The 21,940-nt window shown below is 41.9% G+C and overlaps 1 protein-coding gene across 1 annotated transcript in view; it reads left to right on the forward strand.

The window, feature by feature from the left end:
* Positions 1-738: 738 nt before the first annotated feature.
* cdh4 (cadherin 4, type 1, R-cadherin (retinal)) overlaps positions 739-21,940 on the forward strand; it is a 201,106-nt gene continuing 179,904 nt past the window's right edge. Inside the window, exons 1-2 of the mRNA XM_041035025.1 lie at positions 739-839; positions 2,156-2,267. Coding sequence (XP_040890959.1) covers positions 786-839; positions 2,156-2,267 — 166 coding nt within the window. The 5' untranslated portion in view covers positions 739-785. The remainder of the gene's footprint in view (positions 840-2,155; positions 2,268-21,940) is intronic.

Here is a 21,940-nt window from a genome sequence, read left to right on the forward strand (position 1 = left end):
CTATGTGTCTATTTTTCCCCCCTCTAAGTTTTAATACTAATTCTATTTCTGTTCTAACACCGGTGACAAAATGTTCACCTGTTTTATTAAAAAGACACGAAGACTGAAAATTGGACCAAATCATTTGATAAAATGGACATATACATCTTGTAGATCATCGCACAGGTTACTGATTCATTGGGCTAATTTCATTTAAGCCTTACATTTAACCATCAAAGTCTTATCCCGCAGTGGTCTATCACAGCAGCTTTAATAAAAAACTAATAACTCGGCAGCTCTCGCCGTTCTTATACCATGGGTCGGGGCAGAGGGGGTAACTGAGGTGTGAAATAGACTCCAATAGACCAGCTAGCTGATGGACACATGAAAGGACTCGGATGGTTGGTTGTCACTCACATCGTCAGACCCGCCTTTGCTCCATTTGAAGTCAAAATATGAATCTAAATAGCCTGGAAAATGCATTTCTCTACCAATAGATCCCTGAAGTGTACGGGGCATCATTACAGAGAGTCGTTTGGAGCTCCAGACTGCGCACACTGCCATGCCTGCTCTGCCGTGCGGTAGGAGGGGTTGTAGTGACGCTGTTAACCAATGGGCACCGGCTTCCTCTGGACGGAGCGCAGCATCTCTGTCTCAGCGGCACTTTTGCGCCAGACAAGTAGGGACGGTCTCTCACTCAGCATCCGAGAAGAAGAAACACGGAATTACGGAGGTGTTTTTTTTTTTGGTGAACAAGACTCATCTCTTCCCCCCCTTTTTTTTCCTAACACGCGGCTTTTGCAAAGATGAACGTTGGCTGCGTCATCCTGGCGTGCACCTTACTTGTGGGCGCATCCTCGGTAAGATGAGTTAATTTCTTCTTGTCTTTTCGGCTAACAGTGGGCTGCCGAGGAAGTGCTGCACTGCTGTAGTGCTTACTTGGGCTTTGCAGAGCGCTGCATGAGCCATCGAAAGTGGCTGTGAGAGGCTCACTTTCTCCCCGCAGTGTTGCGCTAAAGGCAACACCGTGCCCGTAATCGAGCTTAATACCGGCGACGTTTAAGATCGAGAATATTTTTGTCTAAGTGTGGTGGGGGGGTGTGGGGGGGGGGGGGAAGTCACCGACAACTCTGTTCATCAGCATCCCCATCCTCTCGCTTAAATAAACTGCAGTGCTTTATTGCAGAGGACAGTGGTGTCTGGGGGGGCTTCTCGCTGTGTTGGCTGCGATCAACTTCGTTTACGCACGTTTACGCACTGTCATTTCTCCTTGTCTAGATTTCTAGGATTAATGTCTCGGTCGACGTTTTGGAGATTTGGTTTAGTGCTCATTTACGCAGGGCGATTTAAGGAGGAAATAAGCAATTATGAATAGCTTAAGTTACTTTATATGCAAACTTGGGTAAATAATTCACTACGATCTGTCTTATTTCCCAGATGTATGTGGTAGTAGTAGTAGTAGTTCGTTGAGCTTTGCTGTTGTGCAGTCGTGGAGATATTAAGTTGCCGATATTATGCAGAAAAACTGCAATATGTTTTCTTTATGAAAAAGCATCCTCCAATGAAGTGGATCGCTGCCAACTGCATTCTGTGGAGAATGTAGAGCCTGCTGTGTGCTTCAGCTGTGCTTATGTATAAATTGTGCACTTAAATACATTATACTTCTTTCTTCGGTCTTTTTCACACACACATACACACGCTCCGTGTCTCTCTTGCTGTCACACTTTAATCAGCAGTAAGTGTATACTCAGTGTTTCAGTTAAACATGTCATACTAGCCTCAGCTATCATCTTCATAATGGTTATCATGTCACTGTCGTTTCCACCACTTGTGTCATAATGTTTACAATAATCAACATGTGATGGTGACAGCACACATCTGTCATAATAAAGACGATTTAATGATGTTCACTGTAAAATTAAAGTATGTTATTCACTCTCAGTGTCTTCCATGAGACTTGGTGTTTCACTACAGTGGTTTAAAGCAGGTGTCTTTAGCTTCAGACGAGGATTTTAACTGTGAGTGCAACATGCTGTAGTCTGAAGCAAATCGCTCACGGTAGCCAGACTGTGGAGTTCAATACCAGTCTGAAAAGGCTGTGAGATCAGCTTGTAACCCCATGGCCCGCAAGTCAATTTGCCAATGCTTAACATGCCGTCTTGTTTTAATTCCTCAGGGGAGTAAGGCAGGCCAGCCCCTCAAACCCCCGTGCAGACCAGGCTTCTCCCAGAACTTCTATACAGTGATTGTCTCGAGAGACGTACTGCACGGACAGAGCATTCTCAAAGGTAAGTCTGCCGCTGCTGGGTCTCATTTATTGACTAGCGATATTTTCTTTTCCCTGCCCAGATGTGTCCCCAACCTCACAGTGTGATTGAGTGAGTAAGTGTGTGTGTGTGTACATGTGAGTCTGGGGGGACATATATTACGGTGCGTGGCTCTCCATCACTCTTAAAGAAGGTCAGACACACACGCTGGTTGTGGCTGTGCAATATAAGGAGCTCATCTTGAACACACGCGTACATATAGTTACGCAGAAGAATCCAGTTGTGTTGGAGCTCGGGTTGAAGAAATCTTACGATGCGAATAGATGTGACGTGACAGCAGGTGTTTAATTCATTCTGTCATTGATGAATGATCACCTGAATTGCATTGATTGCAGTAAAAAAAAAAAAAAGAAATCTTCTTTTTTTGATTGACTGAGCAGCAGGTTGACAGAGCAGACTAATTTAAATAGCCTGTTCTCTGCTCTGCATGTTTGCAGCTGGAAGCCCAAAACTTTTTACTTTATTCCCAGTGTTCATTGTACTACATTTTCCAGCCCTTTTATTCTTTCTGTTTTTCAGAGGAATTCAATTCTGTTTTCATTCGCTCCATTTCTTTTCAGTGCAGGCAGTGTACTGAATCAGCTGTGAGGTTCATCTCCTGCCTTGTGAAATTATGCTGTAGTATCTTCAGTGTCTCTTCCATTTGCTGGTGAATCTTTATCATAATGGAAAACAATCCCTCTCAGCCATGTCCCAGGGTCCCTATTTGCATAATTGACAGATAAACAAAACCTTTGACTTTCAGCGTATGTGTATCTATAACATAGACCATATTACATGCATAGCTTTAAGCTCCTAGAACTACAAGATGAAGAATTTACCCCCAAGAAGAGGAATACCGAAGCATTTTGCACTTTTTCAGATTTACTCTGTAGGTTTCCACTATATGAGTTGAGAGCGCTGTATTTGGGTTGTTACACGTTTCCTTCCATTTCTTCCCTGTAACCTACTCCAGCCTGTTACTCACACTTGTGGGCAACAGCTCAGCGGCAGTGTACAATAAGCTTAGCTCTCCCCTGACACTTAGCTTTTATAGCCAAATATTTGTCTATTGTTACATGAAATGCTATTTGCCAGGAGGAAATGGCATTCTCATTGTAACAGCTGTTTGAGCATTTTCCGGCTGTGAGCAAAACAATTGAATTATTCTGGAGGTTATTTTGTTATTTAGGAGGCTGACAAGGACAGTGCAGCCGGTCAGCGGGGAGCGAGTTTGCCTGAAGGGGCTCGGGGCTCAGGGTTTCTGCCTGTTTGGAAATGGGCTGAGGCGTCCTCACTGACCCAAACAATGTTAACAGAGAGTGATGTGTCTAGACAGATAACGTATGTTGGTTCCTCCTCTGTTTTTGTGTAATACACACATATTTGTCTCGGGGGGTAGGGAGGGAGCGGGGGATATGTTGCACGCACATGTGACGTGTCCTGCTGTGCATGCTGTATGAACTGCTAATGCTTCAATTGAAAGAAATAAATACGAGCTCAGCTGCATCAATTTGATTTAGCTTATGTGCTACATCATCAGCTTTGATCTTATATTACCTTTGCTCCCAGTCTCTCACTTTCATTTTGTCTGTCTCTGTGTTTGTTCTGTGAAAATCAATCCGAGAGCCATGCTGTCCTCCCAACTGGCCACTCAGAGGGATATGGGCTGCAGCAGCTTAAGTCCTCATGCAATGATTAATGTGCCATGGCTAGCCTTACTGAAGGTCTGTTTTCTATACAGTGGGACACAAAGCGGGAGGAAGCCTTTAATACTAACACCACAATATGTATAACCTGAAACTGTCACTTTCCAAGAAAATGAATGGGCTGTGGATGAGATGTGGGAGGGTCTGGGATGCTACAGAGCTGGCTAGGGGGTTGCCGGACTCCTGTGGGCCGTGGCCGTTGTCTCCCTGGAGAGACGGACAGTGAGCGATGGGGAAAGGACCAAAGAGCTGTGGCCCAGCAGGTGCAGTGTGAACCAGGTTTCTGTTTCTCGTCACTGAACAATGTGTGGACTGCAGCTCTTTTCATGCTGAGGTGGAGGGGAGAGTTGTTTGTCCTCTGTTTTGTTGTTTTGATGGTGTGTGGGTAGTAGAGTAGAGTGACTACATAATGTTTTTGATGCCAAATTTATTTACACCAGTCTGAGTTAATGGAATGTGTTGTAGCCTATATGAGCTATGTATTTGCTTAAAGGTTCATACTGGTGCTGTCCATGTCCCGAGGCACACTGTAGTAACTTTAATGTTTAAATGCGATCACACTGTAGACCTGTTTTCCTCCATTTTATAAGGCAGTCTCTGGCTTCAGTTTATTTCAGTATGGACTGAACTGCAAACTTTATACAACAGAGGTTCCCTGCGAGAATCAAACCAGGGATGCTGCAGGCTATGGTCGGGTCCTTAAACACCCAGGCTCTGAGGGCACCCCTGCCTGCAATTTTATCTATATTACTACATGACAGCATTGATGTAAAATTAAAAGTATGTTACATAGTTAGAGCCGATGATGGAGGGGAATTCTCTCAGCCCACAAAGGAGCATGTAATCCTTTCTTTGCTGGTTCCCCACCTTTTTGGCTCATCCCCCCCATGGGCAATAAATGCCCCATTAAGCAGAGAGTGATGTTCCCTCCTCATACTGTTTCATTCTAAAATGTTTTTAGAGTCCTCAAGAGGTAAAAAATTTCCACTATTTCTTTCAAACATTCAACAATCTGAAACGCAGCAGCAGGTTTTTGAAAATGGGCAGCAGTGATTTAAATGATGCATGAATTCTTGTAAATAAATTTTACTACTTTGACAGTGGTGTGGCACTTTTAACCTTACTTCCTTTCTATATTTTCCCTGTAGGTAAAGTGAAGTATCTGGTCAAGACTTGAAAGGTCATTTTTGAATTGTAATGCATCATTCATTGCCCCCTTTGGTCATTCTTTGCCAGCTTTATAGGTTAAAAAGGCTGTTCTGGCTTTGTGGTTGACCATAAAAGACCTTTGTTTAACTAACTCACAAATCTCTATGCTGCCGCTAAGTTGAGCTGAATAAATCATCCCATGCTCCCACGGAGATGTTTGTCTGAGAGCTGGGTCAGGATTGGAGGGGGAGGCTGTGGCACACAGGCGAGCAGACAGCCCGGGCCTTGAGTCGCGGTCCGTGCAGATTCCCGCTGTGGGCAGATAAGCCATGAAAAGAAATATTCCAGTGATTGCACATCGCTGTGTAAACCATCACCTCGCTCCAAGAGCCGGAACAGACACCTAGGAACACGGACAAGGGGATGTGGCCTCCGCACAAAAGAAATTGATTTGAAATAGAGTTCAGTCAGGATAGTGTCTCTTTAAGTCACTGTCAACGCATATTTGAAAAGACAGCAGTGATGAGTTTCACCCTTTGCCCCTCGCCAGTCCTGAAAGGCAGTGAACAACACAGCTCTGTATGATTTAGACGCCTGTCTGACTGCATATTTTTCCTTATGTCACCAACATTTTGTGACAAAGAAAATAGCTTTGATAGATTTACAGGATTTAAATGATTTCAGTCTTTCAGTGGAGGCTTTGAGAAATACAGCAGAGGGCCACTTTGTTGTAGGCGAATGAGATTAATAAAAAACAATGATAGTAACTAAATGTTTTCCAGGCAGACAGCATTACAAGAGGTGTGTCTATTTCTTAATCAGTCGTACGGTATCATTTCATCAAGCCTGTGCTTTGCCACCTCAGCTCCACCTTTAAAACAGAGTGGGCATGTTTTTATTTCTGGTGCCTGTGTTGTCTCTTGAATCACAGGAGTTGGACTCACTCTATGAAGAACTAATCCACAATTGGGTGTCTCTTCTCGCTTCCTTCATCCCAGGGCTTTTAATTTTAAAATTGGGTCTTTCTGTTGCAGTTATTTCATAACTGAGACACAGCATGCAGGGAAAGAAAAGACTAGCACACTGTACTTTAATCTAAAAGATTAATTTAAGGCGGATCATGCCTCCATCAGCTATATGCTTTCAGCATGGATTTCCTATTGTTTAATTCCATCTCTAAAAGTTACACACACAAAATGACTTGTAACATGACCCCAATTAGACTGCAGCAGGGAAATCTGGCAAGGAGCCATATCTGCTTTGAAACAGCACAGCTCAGTGTGTTCGCTGCGCTGTGGAGAACTTCTGACTCCTAACCTACTATCCAAAGTGACAGGGCTTTCATAAGTACGTCCAGACCCAAGAACTGAGGAGGGTGGGGGTGGTGGGGGATTACGTTTCCAGGCATTTGATAAGCGGGATGCCATTTTCCTTCTGACTCACGAACGTCTCTCTTGTCCTCCAGAGAGTCTTTCATCTCTGCAGCCAGGACCTGCAGTCTGTGGCGAGCTGATAGAATACAGGTACAGAAGATGAGCCACATCATTTCTCTTTATCTCGCCTGCCTTCTCACCAAACTAGGATACGCTCCTATATCCCTCGAACTCCCTACAACATGACATACATGCTGAGCCAATTCCATCAAGCCAGCCACCCAAGATATAGTACATGCCACAGCACAATGCTTTTCATCCTGTTTTGTAGTCATTTCCTCAGCGGAGGTAGTAAGTAAAAACGGGGTTTTGATAGATGGGAAACTGGCTGTCAGCAGAAATATTATTGCCTCTTGTCAGGGCTTCCATGTGAATTTTATTAGTTCTAGTGCACGGATGTCCACTGATCTCCTCTCGCTGTGTACTGGTATTAGCTTTAGTCTGATGGTTGGTCACTGGGTCATGGCATGTACTCTCATGGAGTTTCATTACAACACAGATAGCTCCTTAGCTTTCCCATCTGGTGCCCACTGAGAGACAGGCGTAATTCATCTCGACCTCCTTGCATTTATACAGTGAGAAGCTGTCAGAGAGGAACCCAACGCCTTACACTCCGGCTGCATTTTAAAAGAGCCGTGCGCGCTGTCTGTTTGCACTCTTCCGGGTGAGATTATGCAGTAGATCTACATTTCCTGACAAAATAGAGGTGAGCTAATTATGCCCTGAATTCTGACCTTCAAACGGAGCTAACCGCGATATTATCAGACCTCCGATAGCATCTGGCAAAGAAAGCTGGCGGCAGCGGGTTAAATCATAGAGTGATTATAACAAAAAAAAAAAAAAGAGGCCCTTGTGATGGTGTTAGCCAAAAAGAGAGTCCTTGGCAAGGGATTAACGGATAAGAAAGAGGACCATGTTGGAAGTGGAGACTTACCACTTCATCTCAGGAGTTAAGACAAGGGCAAATTTAGAAAAAAAAAAAAAAAAATCATGGATAAATTTTTAAAGTGGTGTCTCCAAATTACAGTTCAACCCTCCTGATGGATGCCTCTCTTCACATGCACTGTTAAAAAGTAAAAGAAAGCACCCTATCTATCACTGATGACCTTGTATTGTGTGAATACTATTTGCATTTGTTATCGAAAACCTTTTTTTAATTGACCGCCCTGTCTCACAATCAATGTGTATTAGTGCTCTGCATCTCTGTGCACTTTAATGATCAGTGGCCTTGATTAAGACTCTATTTGCTTTTTTGTTGCAGTGCAGAAATGAACAATTTTCCCACTAGGAGACCTCTGTTTCACCTTTTAGCTGTAAGTGTAACCCAGGATCTACCAGTTCATTACAGAGATTTTTCTCCCCTCCTTCAGGCTCACAGGATTTACATTCATCTGAATACAAATCAGGTCTTCAGTACAGAAGTGGTGTTTCTTTAGCTCAAATTATTCCCTCGCATGTTATCCTGCTTGTTTGCATTGTCATGACAGTGCTCACTTCAGTGTCATTTAGGTGGCTTATTGGACAGATAATGATTATTACAATTAACAGCAAAATAAGAAAGCGGTTTAACTACACTAACCCCTAAGAAAGAAACTGAAAAGGAGAGAGTAAAAGCTCAGCCCAGACCAGTCTGAAAATAATGTGGTAAAGCTCAGTTTGTACCAATTTTCTATTTCCGTTATCATCAGTCTGAAATTGTGGCTTTTCAAAGCTGTGTGGCTTTGAGACCTCTCAAGTTTTCTGCTTCCAAGAAATAAACTACACCGGGAAATAAGAAGCAAGAATTCACATATGCACTAAAGATATTTTCCAGACATCCGTCTACCTATGTGATTTTTAACATTCAAGTTTCTCTTGTCAGTCTCCATCAAGCCCAGACTAAATGTTTATAGAGTCTTATGTGCCACTTCTGTGATTGTTGTAATTACTCTGGAGTGGATATCTATCAGGAGAGGATTCATGAATCTTCAGATCCATTCAGTCCTCCTTCCGGGCCCTAAGGAGAAAGGAAGAAGGGGGAAGAGGAGGAGGAGGAGGAGGAGGACGATGAGATTTGGACACTGAGGGCAAGAGAAGAGGGAGGCAGGCAAACAAGATCACACATTTGAGGGCGTTCTCGAGCACCATCCTTTCAACTCAGCTTCCACTTGTGAACCACACCACAAACTCCAGCGTGTCAGACAGAAATGTTTATTCTAGCACAGTTTCAAGTCGTCCACATTTGAAACCAAATACTCTTCGGCACACCAAGTTCTTGCATCCATCATGTGCATATTTTCCAGTTTGCTGAGTGATGGGAAAGGAGGATCTCTGTCTACCCCAGCTGCCCTCTCTCTCTCAGCTGTATGTACCTCCTTGCTTTCCTCCCCCACCCCCTCTTCACTCCTAATTCAGGGGCTCAAAGTGACATATAGCTTCTCACTTTATTGATGAATTATGGCCAAGCGGTTTGACCTTGCGCTGCCACTTGACCTCGCATGTTCTCCAGCACTCATATCCTCGGTCAGTAGCACTGGAGGAGATGAAAAACACGGCCCAATCAAAATGATTTACGTTTGGCTTGACTCAACACATGGATCCTCCTAAGATGCCGCTAAATGCATCTCTAGAGGGCCACTGTGTATTGTAGTGTACAACCATTTCAGAAGCCATGGGGCTTTTGCTATTCTATTGCCTTAATTAAAAGACTACACTGTCAAGATGCCTTTGTTCTACAAACTCTAATATCAAAAAGGTCCCTCGCCAGAGAGAAGGGCTTGTGCTCTACTCAGTCCTTTGGATAAAAGCTGGGAATCTATATACAGTCAGGAGGCCAGCATGTTCTGGTCTCTATCATATTCTCTATTTTCATCAAGTGCGTACGCACACAGTTATTTATTTAAATATCTACATAGTATATTTTGTGTATTGTGTGCGTTTGTGTGTGTACGTGTTTGTAGGCAGTGCTCCATCCAGAGGGTGATTATCTTAAATGGAGAAATTAAAGGATTACAAACCAGCCGAGTAATCCAGCTGTCAATCTCACGGCTCATTAGTAAGCAAAGGAGAGGGATGAGGGAGAGAGCGATATACAGCACACCAGGAGAGAGAGCGAGGGTGAGGGGGTGGGGGGAGAGCGAGAGGGGCATGTCTGTTTAGAATGGTAAAGATGTAAACTTGTCAGTAAAACAGAAAGAAGGCTTTTCTGTATTCCCATATTAATTAACTACTTTCATCACTTAAATAATGGCATTAACTTCACCTTAGCAGCTGAGATAAAATAGCTCACATTTCAGATTCATATTTTCAGCCAGATTTAACTGTAAAGTTCAGTTTGCCACGGACTCTTTAAATATATTAAAAAAAAAACAAATTTATGAAATTCCACATTTTGGTGTTAATACACTGAATGAAAGCAACGTGAAGGTTCGACACTTCTTATAGTTCCTGTTTGAAACTGGATTTTTTTGCACTGGAGCATGACAGTATACATTAGAATGCATCTTAAGGATTCACAGTGTTATACCTCCTACTAGTAAAAATTGATATGCTCAGTGCTACCACGGTGCTAGCAAGAGCTCACAGTTGCTGCTTTTCACAGTTTTAAATAGCAAATGAATGAATGCAACTACAGTGACGTATACAGGAGCATATAAACCGTGTGTGTGTGCTGCAGATTAGCCTTGGTGTTGAAAGATATACAACATCCCTGCCATTTTTCACCAGGCTCTGAGGCACATAAAAGAAACTGTTTGGGAAACGATGGCACCATAAAAGAAAATAGAAACACAAATCCTGACTCCATCATGGAAAAAAGGGGCCGAAATTGCATCTCCTATGGCGGTGACGCTTTTTTGTATTGGATTGTATCAATTTGCTGTCTATTTTGATCTAAAAAAGTGGGCTGTGTGCAGTCTTATTTGCTCACTCACAGTGACTTGTGGGTGCCCACCGCTGGGAACCATTTCTTGTGCAGCTCATATCACCTCATTTAATTTGAAACTCACCATTCTCTGTTTATCTTTTGTTTGTTTTTATATTTTTTTTTTTCATAGATTGTTGCCTCACCTATTTAGGTGTCTCTGTTTGAGCTTGCATTTATTTTCTCCAATGAAACTTTCAGTTAGGATCTAGAGGAAGCCATTGCTTTTAATCTTGTTGTCATTTTACAGGCATGGTTTCTAGGTGTATTTCTGCTAAATGTGTGGTACCTGCTACCTCTTGAGCAGTGACTGGTTTGCTTTGTTGAAACAACATCACTGTTGCTAGAGCAGAGTGAATTTTGATTGTACTTTCTGCAGACAGACTGTTTGAAAGAGCTCGCTCTGGCCAGGATTCAGATGGCTGATTTGGAAATCACAATACGGAACCATGCTTCGTCCTGTTGTGATGCAGATTTGTCTGTGGGTGGCTGACAAATCTGCAAATATGCTTTGCTGACCAGAATAAACAGAAGATATTCTGCTGTAGAACTGTAATAAAATTCAATCCATTCTGTTTCCTGTTCTCTCTCATCACCTGAAGAATTGAATCTTTTAATGTTTATATTACTTACTTTGCTTTCTTTCCATGAGCGTATCATCTCAGCTGTCTGTCTGTCTGTCTGTGGGAGCTCACCCCGCTGCTGGATCACTGACTCCCTTATGAATCCATTTCCTCTAAAACTAAGACACCAAACAAAGCAAGACTCATCTTAATAATATTTAGAGCTGCACTCATGTTGAAACAGGTCACATACACAAGGTGTATCCCACACGCACACACAGTGACACACACTTTAACACTTACTGTGGAGGTTAATTCATTATAGCAGAGGCCCCTGTAGGTATCTGCACAAATGTTAAATGTGCCATCATAATATTAGCTTTGACCTTGAGATTGGTTTCTTCTACATTATAATAATCCACCTGCAGACTGGTATATTTCCGATCTCTGCCGGAGAACAAGCACAGAGTTAAACTGCCAGGAAAAAAAGATTAATTTCTAAATCTGATCCTGCCTTTTGTGCTGCTTGCTCACTTTTTGACATGTTTGTGCATGATGTGGATAGAGGCACGCTGCAAATACCCATGAGAAGATTATAGCCATCGGCTAGCAGCAGTCGGAAATCCACATGAAACATCATTACCATGCCAAAGATGTCCCAGTCGTGCACACAAACGTGTCTTTTGTTGTCTCTGCACAACAAGATGGAGTTTTTTCAAACATGCTTATACTTGACATTTGGCATTTTAGTCTTTATTTAGTGAGAGGCTGGTAATTCGTAGAGAGTTACAGAGGAAAATCTGGGCTTGAGAAGCCACTTTTTTGATTGAAATATAGGAGCAAATCAATAGAGCCCTCCTCTTTGCTGGCAACTTGCATCGCATACACAGGCTGGCAGCATCGATCACAGCTTCAGAAGAATCACAGTTTTCCTCTCCCGCTCCGCTCTGTCTATCTGTCTGTGTGCCTCTCTTCCCCTCTCGTTCTCTTTCTCTTGTCTCGTTTCTCTCTGTAGCCTCGTATAGGTTTTCAGATAAAAATAATAGCTCTGAGAACCAACAGAGAAGAGAGGCATGGGTGTGGGGGTTGCTGTTGGTTGGTGACAGTGTTTGTGCTCTGCACCACAACCCAGCAGTAAAACAATAAGAGCCGGTCTGACTAACTGTGGCCTCTGGGAATAGAAGCCTTCTTATTGCCATAAACAGCAATTTAGCCTGGGTAAAAGAAAAACGGATGTAGCCATATTGTGTCATAATGATTACAGCCACCACAGGGCTGTGGCAAAGTGAATGATGGCTGCTACATCCAGGCACCTATTTAAATGCAGTGTCAAATTTATAGCTGTGTAAACCAATCTAACATCAAGGCTAATCCAAATGATGACACATCAGAGCTGCCACAGATAAGTGAAAGATGTTCGGCACCGACTCTGTCGTTTGGGGGCTCGTCTGTTGCTGCGCCTGTGTTCGTTAAAAGCACAGAGATTGTTATGCTGATGGAATTTGCACACAATAGCTCGTGTCTGTGCTTGAGCATGTAGCCTTTTGATTTGCTGCCCACAGGTTATTGGCTGAACATGCTGTAGTCATTTCTAATGTACCCGTCTGCATTCTAACCAGAGGACGTGGAAAGGTTTGAATAGCTCTCTGAAAGTATCATTGTGAAGCCGAGAGTTATAAGCTCTGCTCTTCTGCAGGGCCATAGGCCTACTGCACAAACTCACCTGTCATGAATAAATATCCATCATCCTTAGATATCCCATGGGTTTCTTGATTTCATGTGGTGATTCACAGCTTGATTTGCATTTCTGTTATGCTTCTCCAAGATTATATTAAACAATTGAAACGCCATGTGATGCTTTGACCACAGCACTGCTCCTGGCTGTTATTTTTAACTGATAGCTTTTTATGCTTGGGTCAGGTTTAGGGCCTGTAGAGCTCATTATCGTAGAGCTTGGGTGGATGTTGGCAACAACACAAGACCCTCTTCCACCTTCAGGCCCTGCAGCGTGTTAGATGAAATGCGAGGAGGAGTTGGAACAAGGCCTAAACATCAATAAAGGCATATGTGTGATCAACATTGCAAGCTGCATAACAGTTTACACTGAACTGTAAAGAATGGCCTTACCCTGTTGTACAGTTATGTTTAGTGTGTACAGAGGTCACTTCCATGGCAGGCTAACACAATCTGTACTATAATTGTAAAGACGTCAGTCGGATCGAGAAATGTGTAGATGGCATCATCATCATATAGTAACACGGGGTTATTACATTAAGTGCATAATAACTGTTCTGTATTAGCTGATCTCTCTTCTAGAGAGACACGTCTGTCAGTTAGAACAGCTTACTTCTGCTTATGTTATGTTATATGATGCTGCACTCCAGGTAGCTTTAACCTCAAGCTTGGTAACAAGTCTGTTAGCAATAGTCTAGCATAGCCTTGTCACTAATTTTCTTGGGATTTCTTTTCTTTTGCCATAATGTATTTTGAATCTTTAAACACAGAACTCAAACACAGATAATTATTCAGAAATTGTGAGTGTGATTTTGCGATCACTCTTGAATTTCAGTTAGAAAATATTGCTAAAAGATCTGTAAAAAAATAAGGTTGCTGAGTACATATGGCTTTCCTTTTTTTGGTGCTGATCTGAGGTAACTACAGTTTAAATACTGCCATTTCAGTTATGATTTTGTCCAGCTGTTCTGACGGTCTGGTTATGTGAGCACTGCTTAAGTCCATTTTGCTGTAAAGTGTTGAAAACTGTCTTTTGCACTCAGTGCTCCACCTGCTGAATGCCTCACTGCACACTAGCTTTCAGCACTGAGTTTTGCATGTTTTGCATGAAGAAGCCACTTGTTGAACCACCTGCATATTTTATCAGTAGTTAACAGATTATGCACTCTGCCTCATTCACATTTGTCCTCACAAAATATTTTATCACACAGGTAAAGTGTAAGCTTCCATTTTAACAGGAGAAGTGATTAAAAGAAACAGCTGCAGGCTAAAAAGTTGGGCCGGTTTTATTAATGAGGCAACTGTGTTTTAAGGCCCTGCTTCAGTATTTACATCACTAGCATTAATGTTAATGCAGTTTGGAGAAGGCAGCTAGGTTTAAGTAGATATGTTCAACACATGTGAACACACACAGCCACACTGGTGCCAAAAGTCTTCTATTATAGTCATTTTACTCTGTGAAATCAGTAAATATCTCAATCCTAGCACTGTAGTCCTTAATCACAGTGTGTACTTTTCCTTCTAATTTAATCAAACCCTAGCATTCATTCCTTAGCTGTCAACTGAGGGGAAAATGCAAAAGAATTGCTAACTTTGTCTTGTTAATAGGCATTAACAGAGACTGGCAGCGGTGCCAAAATGTTAGCTGTACCCTGAAAATACTTGAAGATGTTGTTTTCACAATAGTCTCTTAATCATCACCCCCCCCTCCAGTCATTCACGTGCTTAATATGCAGAGGCCACATCCACTTGTCACAGCATTTTAACTGTAAGAACAGCATCCAAAAATAATGGGGAGAATCACAGATATGCAGACAAATTCGTATATTAATGAACTGTAAAGATGAGACTGAATTGGACAGTGTGACCACACTGAGTCTACACACACACACACACACACACACACACACACACACACACACACACACACAACCTGACAGAGTGAGATAAGATCATTTTATTTGCTGGTGTAATTCTATCAAGCAAAGACATCATCAGGAATGGGTCACACATGGATCACTAGCCTTAAGCCTCCTTCCCTCTCCCGCACCTCTCTATCTCCTGTCCTCTCCTTTCCTCTTACTCGCTATGCTCTCTTCCCTCCTCTCTGTTTTGATTTTCTCCCTTTCTTCCCCCTGAAAGACTTTTAGATCCAATTTGCAGTCCTCCCTGTGCCTGCGTTACCATCCCTCTCAGCTTCAGTGTATTCACCAGCCTGAAGCTCTGTGTGAACTTCTCTTCACACTCTGGAGATTGTATCTGTCATTCCGGGGAGAAATGGAGCAAACAGGGGATAAGATGTTGACAGTGGATGTCCTTTTTCACTATTTTATAGAACATATGATACACGGTATACTTATATATATATATATATATATGTAGTTCTGTGTGTGTGTGTGTGTGTGCATGTGGATATGTGTGTGCTTGAGCTTCCCCCCTGTTTTCAATAATCTTACCACACACCACCACAAGTCAGAAGCAGGGCCCTTGCAGGCTGCATTCTAAATACTCTCAAGGCTGGAGGCAAAGCAACATGAATTTCAATGAATTATTAAACAGGATTATTTATTTACTTCCTCCGCACCCTGAACCACCTAACTGGCAAATCTACATAGCATTTCTTCAAACCTGTGGCACATTTGTATGCATAATTTACTCTCACGGCTGAATATTTTCTTTAGGATGTTGAGTTTAGTCTGTTCTCTGTGCACCTTTGGGAATCACCCCAATGGACTTTGCAGTGCTGCACTTCTAATGGACTTTGATTGTACACTGCTCTGCACTTAACTTCATGAAGAGATTAATTTCGAAATGTCAGTTAGCAGATTTTGTTTCGTGCCCATCATACGGTGCCTCTGAATTTTGGTTTGTTTTAGATTAGTGACATTATGTGAATCAAGTGATATTGTTCTGGTGGGAGAGTGTGTGCCAGATGTATTTGTGTGCGTGCGTGTGTGTGTGTGTGTGTTTGTGTGTGTGTCAGACTATGTTGGCTGTGGGAGAAAGAGATGAATAAGCGAGCAGAGGACTGGAGCCCTGCCAGCCCGTGAGACTCCGACGCACTGCAGATGAGCCAGACCTCCATCCATTCACATGGAGCTTCATGGTGGGGTGGCGACAAGCTTCCACCGTCGGTGTGTGTCGGTCAGAATTTGTGTTTTGCGACATGTTGATGTGGACTGTAATTGTGTAGCAGTTTTCATCAACAGATATTATGCCATCTTAAAGGCATGATTAAACATCTAAACCCCACAAGCCTTGGTTTTAATATGGTACTTTTAATGAGAAAATCTTAACAATCTCATGGTAAACATCATTATGTATTTATAAAACCCTGCTTTGGATCATTAACAGCACAGCACACATCAAACATGGCACCTTAATAAAAAGCTAACAGCCCATGTGTAACTGAAGCGCAGAGTGTGTGACCTACGCAAATAACACACACATGAAATGTAAATCAAGGTAAATGAGATGACACCTCCATTCCTGCTGTCTGAGCCCACCAGTGCCTCTTTGCGCTGCCATTCATCCCGTGTGATGAAGAGTCTGTGTGTTTGGTCAGAGGCTTCTGAAAGACTAACACCGCAGTGATAGAGGATCCTGCAGGAAGGCAGTTAGACTACAGCAGGATCCTCTTAATAGTACTGCCAGGGGGGCAGCATGTGCCTGATAACACTGATAGAAATGTGAGTGGTGTGTCAAGACTGAATCGGTTAATAAATGGACCCCTTAGGGCTAAAAAATGCACATGAATTCTGGTGTGTTCTACAGGCTTTCTCCGTAAACACTGCCAGTCAGGCACAGACGCCAAGATTTATGATTATTAAGGAACTGTTGTCAGTTTTATTGTAAGAGTGCTATAGAAACTGCTCATGTACTTACACACACTGGAGGAAAAAACATTCCTGTGGCTTATCGAGTTTTAGTTAGCTGGACGGCATTTGATTTGAAAATGTATTTCTTGACGTACTGTGTAGCACATGGATTAAATGGAGAGGCAAAATACACAAACTATATATATATGCTCACATCAAGGAAAAAACAGTATTTCACCTGTCAATTTTTTTAAACTGAAAGTTATATTCTAAATGTTCAGTAGTCAAATTTGCTACAAATAAGATATGGAAAGTGCGAAGAGGAGAAAGACAAAAGTCAAGCACAAATTGCTTTCTTTTGGATGGGAACCCAGAAACCAAGTTTCAGAGGGAGCCAAAAAGGCAAAAAGTCAAAGATTCCCTCCCACACAAAGGAAGAAGCAAACTTGTGTACAGCTGCAGCTGTACGGCAGCACATGGCTGCCACCATGACAAAAAAACAATTCTACTCCTTTTTTCATTATAATGAGAAAGTTTACTGGTTTTAACAGTATCTTTTCTGCATTGTAATGTGATACTTTCATGTTGTAATGGTATATTTTTCTCCTAAAAACATCCCGTTATAACAAGACACTTTACGTAAATTTACATACATTTTAACAGTTGAAAGACAGCAGCTGAAAGTTTTGTAAAGGTTGGTCTGATAATAAAGTTCTTCCTCAGTTCTGAACATTTTGTGCAAACCCTGAATCCAAACACACAACTTTACATCACTGTTGCTACTGACAAATTTATTCTCTGAAAAAAGCGGAGTCTTTCAACATTCTTCTTTGTCCATGCACACAACCATCCACTGTGCTCTGTAATGGAAAAATCGTGCTGTACTTTCATACCAAGCAAACTTATCTTAATAATTTAAATCAGTCATTGCCAATTTCTGTGATATCCATAGGCTACAGTGTTCTCTCATTAGGCTTAGACTACATCTGGTTCTTAGAATGAGAACACTTTGAAATATTCTTGTTATTACGACATACCAGTTTATCTTTTTTATCAAAAAAATGTTCCTTGTTGCAACAAGATAGATTTGTATGTTGCTATAATGAGAATATTTTCCTGTGTAATAACAAGAAAATCCTTTGTGTCATCACTATGAGAAAGTGAGCACTTTATTTTTTCTCAGGATATCTGCGCTGCAACGCAGCAGCCATTTGACCAAAGCTTCTTGAACTGTCCTCTGTCGCTGCACTGGGTTGAAGAGAGGGAATAAGTTTTATCTGATTGTGGAGTTAGACACAGCTGGTGCGGAGCAGACCTCTGACCTCTACCTCTCTCTGACCAGTCAGGCCAACAGGGTGCATGGCATCATCTCTTCTGCAAGTACTGTACGAAGCAGAGTGGAACCACAGGAAGTAGTTTGATGTGTGAGCTCTGTGCTGCATCTGACGGCACTGAGCGCGTGGGTTGGGGTCTGGCAGGGGCTTCCCAGGGGGGCCTCACCTCCGAGCTACCCGCTCCTGAATGTCTCTTTAAAGTGCTAGAGGGAGGTTAAGTGCTGACAGGGGTGTATAATGGAAAGAGCTATGCTTCGTTGTCGTATGTAGTCTTGTAAATGTTGCTGAATCAAACCCAGCTGAGCCGAGCTGAGTGCTGCAGTGCTCAGGTTACACGGCCAACATAATCATCAGAGAAACAGTGTTATTCAGGCTGGCACGAGGCTGATGTGCACTGACATAATAGAATATAAAGTATGTGTGAGGGAAGTTGCATTAAATATCTCTCAGGGCTCCTCCCTTTCATCACATGGCCGTGCACTGCAGCATCCACAGCATCCACAGCAGGGTCTAAACAGGGGAGAGCCGCACTGATGACATGCTGTCGAGAAGAAACAGGGTGAAGAGCAGAGCTGGGGCTAACGCAGGCAGACAACAGCGCTGCGCCTGCTGCTCTCTGTGTGTCTGCCTCCGTTGCAGTCTATCTCACTGTCTTTTTCTGTATACATTTCCCTTTCTCTCTCTCTGCATCATCATTTTTCATCCTGCGCTGCTCTTTGACATTTATCCCCCTCCTCATTATTCACCCCTCACTCTGAATGCTCTTTTGGTGTGGTCTCTTGTCTAGCTTGTGTTGAACCTTTCTGTAACGTCTTTGCCCGTTTTATTTGTTTTACTGAATCAAGGCCACAACAGTGAGCTCTGACAGGCCTCTCCATCATGCTCGGCCTAGTGATTGATCTCAGATGGGCTGAGGAAGACTAAGGCAAACAAACAGTTTGCACATAAGATGCAGCATGAAGCATCTCGCACACACCGACATACTCTTCCAGACGACAGCTGACGTCAAACTTAAATGGTGGAAATGAACTGAATTTCTGTCTTGGCCACTCTTTGATTAATATGAAGCAATTTCTAGCATAGTTCTCTGGTTAAGATGTGAGCACTCACAGTAAAAGCCCTTTTATTCACACTTATTTAGATTAGGCTCCATCAGCCCATTAGCATGGATGCTGTGCCCCCTTGGCAAGAGTTCTGCTTCTGACATCCAACTCAATCATTTATGCTGGCCGGTGCCAGTGTCCATGTCCAGCACAGAAAGATGGCACATGGGCAGGGGGTGGCAGCCTGCTCCTCAGATGGCCTCACTACGTTTGTATAAATCAGCACAGTTTTGAATAAGTCACATATTGTGACTCGGGACAGCATCATAGCATTAACTTTATACATTTTGTCTGTGCCGTTTTTGGAACTGTCTAAATCAGACGATATTGATTCATCAAGCTCTTTCAGTGTCAGTACAAAAGAGGAAATTACCTCAGCTACCTCTGTTTGATTACTACATGTGTGAAACGGGATCCAAACTGCACCACAGTCTGCTTCCATTTACGCAGAGGGCTGCACTGATAACAAATGATAACAGAGAGATCCCAGAAGGATGTCTGAGTAAAACGGTCGGCTCATTCCACAGATTACTGTGACGTGTTGGGGCTGCAATGACAAAGCATTCAGAGTGAGAACCGTGCTGAATGAGTATGTGCATGCAGGACAGAAGGCTTGTGTCTCGTGCGACACATTAGAGGGTAATGAGAAGGAACGAGGGGGAAGCACAGAGAGGAAGACATTAGAGTCCGAGGTGCACAGACTGTCCTGAGACACAGCAAAAAGAGAAGATCATCAGTGAACACTTTTCACCAGAAACCGCTGAGACTCCTCCTGCTTTCTCTCTGTGGATTTATCTCCATTCTTTTCCACATAAACACGTCCCATAAGTTACTTCATTCAGATAATTCACAGGCAGCTCTTAAAGGTTGACTGTGTTGAATTATACATCTGTCAAAATCTTTCATAATTACATTCAGATGGGCTCTAGGGGGCTCTTAATACTATATGATATGAATTCCTGCCGGTTTCTCTTTATCGTTGCTCACTGAAATGTGACATTTAGTCCATCTGAAGCACTGCTTCATTTCTTTGACAGGGGCCTGGATCTCACATGATGAAACTGCACTGAAAAAGAGTTTCGTTGAATTTACTCAATTTTAATGTAGAAAGTGGTTGCACGCAATACATTCATCTAAATCCAGACATATTTTTAAGTTGGCTGTACTTAATATTTTGAGTAATTTCAATTAAATTATGTTAGCAGTTTCAACACAAAAATTCTGAGTATTTGTTACTCTGATTTCCTTAGTAATTCTAACTAAGCCCATGTTTAATTTACTTAAATTCATTATGTAATTCATATATTGTGGTTAGCTAATTTGTTATTGTGTTTTAAATTAAATTGTTTTATTCTACATATGTAAAATTCAATTCACAATTTTATTTAAAACAATCAAAATGCATGTAGATGTGGGGGTGGCCGAGAAACCCTGTATACAACAATGAGTTGTGGCAGTGTGGAGCAATTCCCAATTCCATTTTATTTGAAAATAAAATGGAGTCTTGTTCAAAAACTCCACAGTAAAAAATGCACATTGAACCAACCAGAAAGACAAAAGTAAGCAAAAAGGGGTAAAAAATTCTCAAGAGCATTTCTCAAGAAGAATCAAAATAATTAAATTGTTTTATGCTACTGTCACAGGGAGACCCCGTGCACTAAAGTAAGGCACATGTGCTACACATGTGCCTTACATGTGCTCTTTCTCAGGTAAACTTTATCAGAATGTTGATCCTGGTGTGAAGTGCTGGTGGTGATGTGTGTGGTATGAACATTTGGAGGAGGGGGTGAAGGAGAGAAGTCACACTGTGATCGTGCATTTGATTTACTGAACTTAAATTTTGTTGACCTGTCTCCTTTGTTGCACTTCTTCTTCTGTCAGACCAGGAACAGCCAAACCTGAGCTGGAGCGGTCCATTTGGTTAAATAGGGGGGTTCACAGGGGAAGAAACCAAGTGTGGTAGAGTGGGAGGGGTGTTTTGTCTTTTGTGGTGAAATGACCTGTATAGGTATCTTGTTTAAAAAGAAATATGTGTTTTTAAAGTAAGTTTAACTGAACTTCTATTTGATAATATGTTATTTAGTATTGGGATTATTGTAAGTGTGCTGGAAGAGATAATTGATATTGATTTCTTGGTGCAGTCCACCAGTATAAAAGTGAGGAGGCTGTGGTGGCCGGAGCCTAAAGGAGAGAAGCACAGCTCCAGATTATAGCTCCTGCCATGTGCCCAAACTTTAAGGGTATAACCAGAAAAGCAGTTTAGAGCGAATTCTTTTGTTCTGTATTATTTTGATTCTTCTTGAGAAGTGCTCTTGAGAATTTTTTACCCCTTTTTGCTTAGTTTTATCTTTCTGGTTGGTTCAATGTGCATTTTTTACTGTGGAGTTTTTGAACAAGACTCTAATTTTGTCAAATAAAATGGAATTGGGAATTGCTCCAGACTGCCACAACTCATTGTTGTATACAGGGTTTCTCAGCCACCCCCACATCTACATATGCATTTTGATTGTTTTAAATAAAATTGTGAATTGAATTAAAATATTTAACATATGTAGAATAAAACAATTTAATTTAAAACACAATAACAAATTAGCTAACCACAATATATGAATTACATAATGAATTTAAATAAATTAAACATGGGCTTAGAATTACTAAGGAAATCAGAGCAACAAATACTCAGAATTTTTGTGTTGAAAGTGCTAACATAATTTAATTGAAATTACTCAAAAATGTTAAGTACAACCAACTTAAAAATATGTCTGGATTTAGATGAATGTATTGCGTGCAACCACTTTCAACATTAAAATTGAGTAAATTCAACGAAACATTTTTTTCAGTGTGTCGTCATCATTCTCGGTGTACATGTGAGGTCGGTTGGTGTCCACTATATCTTCAGGAATAGTTGAAT

The sequence above is a fragment of the Toxotes jaculatrix genome, chromosome 3, assembly GCF_017976425.1.
Source record: "Toxotes jaculatrix isolate fToxJac2 chromosome 3, fToxJac2.pri, whole genome shotgun sequence".
In the NCBI taxonomy this organism is placed as follows: Eukaryota; Metazoa; Chordata; class Actinopteri; family Toxotidae; genus Toxotes; species Toxotes jaculatrix.